The sequence below is a fragment of the Charadrius vociferus genome, unplaced genomic scaffold, assembly GCF_000708025.1.
Source record: "Charadrius vociferus isolate BGI_N301 unplaced genomic scaffold, ASM70802v2 scaffold3304, whole genome shotgun sequence".
In the NCBI taxonomy this organism is placed as follows: Eukaryota; Metazoa; Chordata; class Aves; order Charadriiformes; family Charadriidae; genus Charadrius; species Charadrius vociferus.
In genome coordinates, this window is record NW_009648030.1 from 4470 (window position 1) to 11759 (window position 7290).

The following is a 7290-nucleotide window of genomic DNA, read 5'->3' on the forward strand; positions in this document are numbered from 1 at the left end:
CCCAGATCCTCCCTGGACATCTGGGTCCCCTCCATTCCCCCCCTGGATGCCTGGGTCCCTTCCAGACACCCCCTCAGGACTCCTTGATCCCCCCTGGATGTCTGGGTCTCCCCTGGACATCTGGGTCATCCTGCCCTCCTCTCCCCCCTGATGCCTGTCTTCCCCACCCTGGATGCTGGGGTCCTGGCAGGGTGCGGAGGTGACGCTGCAGCTGCTGTTCCTGGGTGGGGAGGAGGCCTTCGGGGAGTGGAGCGCCACCGACTCTCTCTACGGTGCCCGGCACCTGGCAGCACGGATGGCTGCCACCCCTCACGGGTCCCATGGCACCCAGATCACCGCCATGGTGAGGGGCACCAAGCCCGGTGGTGGTGGGGAGGGTCTGGTGGCACCCAAGAGTGGTGGCACAGCTCTGGGGTGAGGGGTTTAATGGCCATCAAAGGTGGTGGGACGGCAATGGGCTGGGCTGGTGGCACCCAAGGGTGGTGGCGTGGTGGTGGGGGGTCTGGTGGCCCTCGAGGGTGGTGGGACAACAGTGGGGTGGTCTGGTGGCACCGAAGGGTGGTGGCACAGTGGTGGGAGGTCTGATGGCCCTCAAGGGTGGTGGGACAGCAATGGGCTGGCCTGGTGACACCCAAGGGTGGTGGCGTGGTGTTGTCCCAGCTGGGACAGTCCCACGGCATCCGAGAATGGTGGCACCATGGTGTCCCTGTACCATGCTGGTGTCCCCAATGGCTGTGCTGGTGTCCCCAGAGCCTGCTGGTGCTGCTGGACCTGCTGGGCGCCCGCCACCCTGCCATCCACAGCCACTTCCCCCGCACCCACCACTGGTTCCTGCGCCTCGTCGCCATCGGTGGGACATGGGGACAGGGGACATGAGGGGTGGAGATGGGGTTAGGGTGGGGGTGGGGACGGTGCTGGAGATAAGATGTGGGGGCACAGGTAGGGACAGGGCACAGGTGGGATGTGGGGATGGGGGACAGGGATGGAAACGGGGACAGGGAGGAGGCTGGGGGTGTCGCAGAAGGTTCTGTCCCCTCCCTGTGTCGTCGTCTACCCCCCCTGCAGAGCAGCAGCTGCGGCGGCTGGGGTTGCTGCACGCCGCCCCCCAGGACCAGCCCTTCTTCCGCCTCAGCCCGGCTCCTGGACCTGTTGAGGATGACCACGTCCCCTTTCTCCAGCGAGGTGACGTCCCCAACTTCCCTGTCCCCCGGGGCACGTTGTCCCCCTCTCCCCAGGATGCACCACCCCCGTGTCCCCATGCTGTGTGGAGCAGGGTGGGCAGCTGGGCAGTCCTGTGGGCTGATGTCCCACGAGGGTGGCATCCCCATCCCCCACACCCTGTGTCCCCCGCAGGTGTCCCTGTGCTGCACGTTATCCCCACACCCTTCCCACGTGTGTGGCACACCCTGGAGGACACTGAGGACAACCTGCACCCCCCCACTGTGGAGGACCTCTCCAAGATCCTGGTGGCCTTTGTGGCCGAGTTCCTGCAGCTCTGAGCCCCTCTGTCACCCCCAGCCTGACCCCACTGGGGACTCTGGGCAGCCACCAGTAAAGGACTGGGTGACAGATGCTGTGTCTTGTGCTGTCACCTGCCACAGGGACATATGGGGATCCATAATGGAGATGCCAGCATGCACTACTGGGGAACCCTAGGGCACTATTGGGGTCCTTGAGTACCCCGGGACCTGATATTGGAGCTGTGAGGGATCAGCCGGAGCCATGCCTGGCTCCCTCGGGGGTAGTGGGGCTCTCGGTCCCCCGTTCCCCTGCCCTAAATGAGCGCAAGATTCCCATTTCTCTGAAAAAAAAAAAAAAAAAAAACATCTCTCAAAGTCTGTTACAGATGTATTTTATATGATTTTTATTATCTTGATGATGAGGAGGATTCAGTTGCTGCTGTGACTCATGTCTGTAATACCCAACTGTGCCCACAGCTGCCTTGTTGAGGGGTCTGATCCCCACCCCCGGCTCTGCTCTGGTATTTTTAAGTTAATCCAACCAAATTTGGGCAACTAGGAACTAAGTAAGAAAAAGCAACTTGGTTCCTCCCTGTGGGGAAGTGGCACCAGGCACCAAATTCCTACCTCCAAGCCACGGCCCTGGTGTTGGCTGCACTGGGAGGTGCCGGGCGGCAAGTCCAGCTTGTCCCAGCCCAGCTTGTCGGTGCAGGTGCCGGAGTGAAGGCGACACTCCCCTCAAAAGCTAGGTCCCACTGGCATCGAGCCACACTGGTGGCATCTGGAGCCGACAGCCCTGGTGATGCTGGTGTCCACGGAGCGTCCGTTGGGTGTGGATACACTGCAAACAATGGTGCACTCCAGACGAAACCCAGTCCTGACGCCAGCAGCCGGGGATGCCAGGCTGGCAGTGCAGCAGCAAAAGATCTGTCCCTCTGCAACGCCATGCTGGGACGGGGAGGCTGTTGGTTCTGGCGGTGCCATCACCCACCGATGATGCTGGAGGACGGGGGCCACCGTCACCAAGCCCGGCATCACCACCGCTCCCAGCTTTAAGGCACCAGAGAAGCCAAAGTATTGCTTTGAGGATGGCGTTTTCCTTAGGGCCGTGGCGCTCCCCTCCACTGAGGTTGGTTTTCAGCCACTGCAGGTTCAGTTCAAAGCAGGTTTGTGGAGCTGAGACGTGTCCCCCGTGGTCTCGGGGCGGGGGGGGGTCCTGCCCTGTTGTCCCCCACTCCTTGGGGCAGCTGGCACTGGATCCTGGCCATGGTTGGGGTTTTTTTTGTTGTTTTGTGGTGGTGGTGCGTGTGTTTTGGTTTTTTTTTTTTTTTTTGTTCCACTGCCTTCTGCTGTTAAAACAGCTTCTCCTCAACTGGAAGCAGTGGGTTTTACTGGGCAGAGGGCTGGCTGAGCTTTTGGGGCGGGGTGTGGTGTGTGTGTGTGTGTCAAGGCCACAGTTGTGGGGAAGTGGGGGTCATTTTAAAAAGCTGCGAGCACTTCTAAGAGTTTAAAAAATAATAATAATTAAAGTCAAAGCAGTCCTAGGCTAGGGGCAGGAGGCACGGCTCGGTGCTGGTGGGAGCCGCGGAGCAAGAGCACTTGGTAGGGGTATGGCTTCTGAAAGGCGCTGCAGTGCGATGTTGGTAAGCCGCAGCGTCCCACCCCTCTTCTGCCGGCACAGAAGAGGAATCCCCTCGTGGTGAGTGAACCCCCAAACCCTCTTCCTCCTCAGAGGCTGAATCCCGCTGCTGCCAGTTACTCCCGTATGCTGGCTGAGTAGGAGAACTGGGGGAAGTGTGTCCGCTGGTCATTCTCCAGGGAGCCCATGTTGTCATCTGCAAAGACGGGGACAGGTTTGAGGGTGAGGGAAATGCCGGTGAAGCCTCCCCGGTGCCTTCATCAGCCTCCCCACTCCCTCCTGCAGCGGAGATGCCACCAAAGCTGCCCCTCTAGGGCAGTGAGGGGGACCCTGAGCTTTTCTAGAGGTGTGACAGCAATGCCACCGGCCCCTCAGGTGACACCCACCACCAGGATGGTGACAGGAAAATGAGGGTGCATGAGAGGAAGGGTTATAGGTGAAAAGGGGGGTCCCCATGTATGGGCAGCGTTGGCACTCACAGCGATCTGGCGGGGTGATGGTGATGGATTGGGCAGTAAACTCATCGTCGAAATACCGTGTGTCAATCTCAGACGTCACTTGTGGCTTGAACGGCGGGACAAGCTGATGGGAGACCAGGAGAAATTTGCTCGCCAGCAGTGTGCCAAGTGCCCACCCGCCCCTCAAAGCACTCCCTTCCCTTCCTACCTTCTTCTGGACCACGTCCTGCCAGTTGATGGGGGCAAAGAAACGATGCTCCATCACCTCCTTGGCATCGTTGGGACCTCCGCCGAGCCTGCGGGCACAGAGAGGCACATGCAGAACTGCCAGCAGCACTGCGGTCCCCCCATCTGTCCCTGGCAGACCCTCACCTCTGTTTGGGATCCTTCTTGAGCAACCCGGCCAGCAAGGATTTGGCCTCGGGGCTGAGGGTACGAGGGAAGCGTATCTCCTCCATGAGGATCAGCTCGAAGAGGCGTTCGTGGTCCTGGTTGTAGAAGGGGAGGCGGCCACACATCATCTCGTACATGACGACCCCCAAGCCCCACCAGTCCACGGCACGGCCATAGTCATTGTCCTCCAGGACCTGCGCAGGGCAAGATGAAAAGGATGGTGCCAATGAGGCTGAAGAACCAGGCGTCAACACAAAGAAGGGAGAAGGGAAACCCGTTCTAGATACAACCACTCCCGCAACCCATGCGTTTGGAAAAGCACCTGCTGACATGCTGCCACTTTGGACTTTGGGAATAAACCCCACAGAAAAACCTCTTTGGTACAAGAGTTTTGAGGAGAGCCTGGCTGCGGGAATGCTTGAAGTACCTCTGGAGCCAGGTACTCAGGAGTGCCGCAGAAGGTCTTCATGGTGGCTCCATCTGTGATGCCTTCCTTGCAGAGCCCAAAGTCAGTGATTTTGATGTGGCCGTCTTTGTCCAGCATGAGGTTTTCCAGCTGGGAAAACAAACAAACAAACAAAAAAAAACCAACCAAAAGTTGACAGGTGGGAGAAAAGGTTTGTGGCTGAGCAAAGTTGGGAGCACAAGAGCAGAATGCTGCTTCCCAGAAGGTTCTATCGGATGGTTGGGGTCTCGATCTATCGCCGTGTGATGGGGATGAGGGTGACACCTCCCTGCAGGGCAGGTTCAAGCTCTCTCTGCCGAAGCCGAGCTCCCGCCCTCCCTCCTGCACCAACGTGTGCGAAAAACATCCCCAGCCCCAGGCGGAGAGTGGCTCTGTGCCACCCACAGCGAGCAGGAGCGGAGAAACACAGCTCTTGCGTCAACCAAGTGTGATGCTCCACTGGCTGAAACCCTTTGAGGCCCCTTGGTGATTTTTAGGGGAGTTGGCAGTGACTCCACACCCCAAAACACCAATCCAGGAAGATTAAAATTGTGCTGGCACCAAGACAGGGCGAAGGCACCACTCGCGGACATCGTTGCCACCAGGCTGGTACCTTAATGTCCCTGTACACCACATCCCGGGAGTGCAGGTACTCCAGCGCAGAGACTATTTCTGCACCATAGAAACGGGCTCGATCCTCTGTGAAGACGCGTTCTCTTGAGAGGTGGAAAAATAGCTTGAGGGAAAGAAAAAAAAACAAAAAACCAAAACAAAAAAACCCAGCTGATCAACAAGCGCTTAAAAAACACCCCAGTGAAACCCGGGTTAATCGCTCTCAGCACGCAGCTAATGCAGTCATATGTGTCCTAAGCTCCTCGCCTTGAGCGGTCAAAATATTGAGAACCCCCCTCCACTTGGCCGGGGGGAAAAAGCTGCCGTGCATTATCTATGAGAGGGGCTGCGCCATCGGCTGTGTTCCCCCTCACAAGGAAAGCAAAGAAACAAAGCCAGGCACGAGTGCAGGGTGGAAGGTAACGGAGGCAGCGATGGCTGGAGGTGCTGCAGTGTCCGCAGCTCCTCAGGTGGTGAGGAGGAGGACTCCGAGGGTCCTGCTTCCTCCCCTGGATGGTCGCTTCATGCGTGCAATGGCCTCGCTGCGATATTGAGTGCAAGGAAGGTGAGCAAAGAGCCAGGAAAGCTTGGGCAAGAGGAGAGCCACGTGCTCTACCTCCCTAAACACGTGCTGAGGGGAGATTGTGGAATAAATTGTCCAGGTCTTAAACTCCCACCTCTCCGCCGTTGGCGTACTCCATGACGAAGCACAGGCGGTCGTTTGTCTGGAAGGCGTATTTCAGTGCCTGTAAGAGATGGGGGGAGAAAAAGGTCTTGGAGAAGCTGCGGGGCTCTGTGTTTCCAGAGGCGGCAGTGAGGGATGGGAAGGAAAGTTTTGGGATGTGCTGGGCATCCCACTGCACTGCCCCTTTGCTCCCCTGCTGCCACCAGCCATACTTACGGTGAGGAAGGGGTGCCTGGTATTCTGCAGCACCCGGCTTTCTGTCACAGTGTGCGCCACCTCATCCTGCAAAGGGAGGAGAAATTAAGTACCTTTTATCCCCCATCATTCTGGAAAGCCAGAGGTTTTTTTCACCACTGACAACTATTCCCAGAAAAAAAAAACCCAACAAACAAACAAACAAAAAAAAAAACCCAACAAACAAACAAACAAAAAAAAAAACCCAACAAACAAACAAACAAAAAAAAAAACCCAACAAACAAACAAACAAAAAAAAAAACCCAACAAACAAACAAACAAAAAAACCCAACAGGGGTGGGAGCTTGAAGCGCCAACCTCTGCCCTGTTTTTGTTCCCGTGGGGCAAAGGGCTTGTCGGCCGGGTCATGTGGAGGACATGGCCACACTGCATCCCCTGAGAGAGGTGTGTGCGTGGATTCCACAGTGTCACCCAACTGTGTGTTACATCACATGTTCAGGGCTTTAAAATAAGGATAACTCCTGGAATCCCCCGGCATTTAGAGCACAGCAGGAGCTGGCCATCGCTTGGCAGTTGCAGAGGTGCATTTTGAAAGCCATCCCAATGTTTGGGGGGTTAGACTAGATGATCTTTAAAGGTCCCTTCCAACCCAAACCATTCTATGATCCCTGAAGACCTGCTGGCTCCCAACTCTTCCCTTCACCCTCTGCTAGGGCTCGGTACGTACTTTCGCAATGATGACCTCTTTCCGTAGGATTTTCATGGCGTAATAGCGGCCGGTGGCCTTTTCCCGCACCAAGATGACTTTGCCGAAAGTGCCCTTTCCCAGGAGCTTCAGGTAATCAAAATCATTCATAGTCTGGGGAGAAACAGGGAGACACAGGTGAGAGTCTGGCGTGTGGCAAGTGGGATCCAGGATGGGAAAGGGTTCTCCAAGCTATTTCACCCATGATTATCCCGGTGATGGTGGACAGCATGCGGGTAAGGTTTATCCCATGAACTTCCCACCCATGAACAGTCCCAATCGGCCGCAATCCCACTTGCAGCAAGAGACAGTACTGCGCAGAGGACAACTTACGGCCTTGGTGCGGGTTTTGCTGACGGCCACCTCCATTTCCTCGGCGCCGGTGCTGTCGTTAGGAGAGCCGCACTTGTAATCCATTGTGTCCGCCTCTGGTTCCTGGTTCTTCAGGCTGTTTGCTACCGTCTGGATGGCTCGCATCCACTCCTCGCTACAGAGAAAAAGGGGATTGGCAGTACAGGGAGGTGGTGAGGATCACTGAGGCGGGGGGCTGCGCCTGGCCCTCCAACCTTTGGAAGCAGATGGGGTGTCACAGCTGAGAGATTTTGGGGTTCTCCTCCAGCTAGGATCAACGCAACGTGCTATTTATCCCAGATTCCCA

At 56.9% G+C, this 7290-nt stretch overlaps 2 protein-coding genes across 3 annotated transcripts in view; one reads left to right on the forward strand and one right to left on the reverse strand.

The window, feature by feature from the left end:
• Positions 1–172: 172 nt before the first annotated feature.
• On the forward strand, positions 173–1499 carry QPCTL (glutaminyl-peptide cyclotransferase-like). Its single transcript, XM_009883529.1, has 4 exons — positions 173–343; positions 751–850; positions 1066–1182; positions 1354–1499. The coding sequence occupies exons 1-4, from the start codon at positions 173–175 to the stop codon at positions 1497–1499; spliced, it is 534 nt and encodes a 177-aa protein (XP_009881831.1).
• A 1716-nt stretch (positions 1500–3215) lies between these two features.
• The window catches only part of AKT2 (v-akt murine thymoma viral oncogene homolog 2), a 5418-nt gene continuing 1343 nt past the window's right edge, over positions 3216–7290 (reverse strand). The window contains exons 4-13 of one of the 2 annotated variants that reach the window (XM_009883525.1): positions 6969–7120; positions 6615–6746; positions 5909–5974; positions 5685–5753; positions 5009–5131; positions 4378–4506; positions 3930–4144; positions 3766–3853; positions 3579–3681; positions 3216–3295 (exon numbers count right to left, since the gene is read on the reverse strand). In XM_009883525.1, the coding sequence (XP_009881827.1) occupies positions 3216–3295; positions 3579–3681; positions 3766–3853; positions 3930–4144; positions 4378–4506; positions 5009–5131; positions 5685–5753; positions 5909–5974; positions 6615–6746; positions 6969–7120 (1157 nt within the window). Of the gene's footprint in view, positions 3296–3578; positions 3682–3765; positions 3854–3929; positions 4145–4377; positions 4507–5008; positions 5132–5684; positions 5754–5908; positions 5975–6614; positions 6747–6965; positions 7121–7290 lie in introns of both variants that reach the window. The other variant, XM_009883524.1, reaches the window with a different exon arrangement.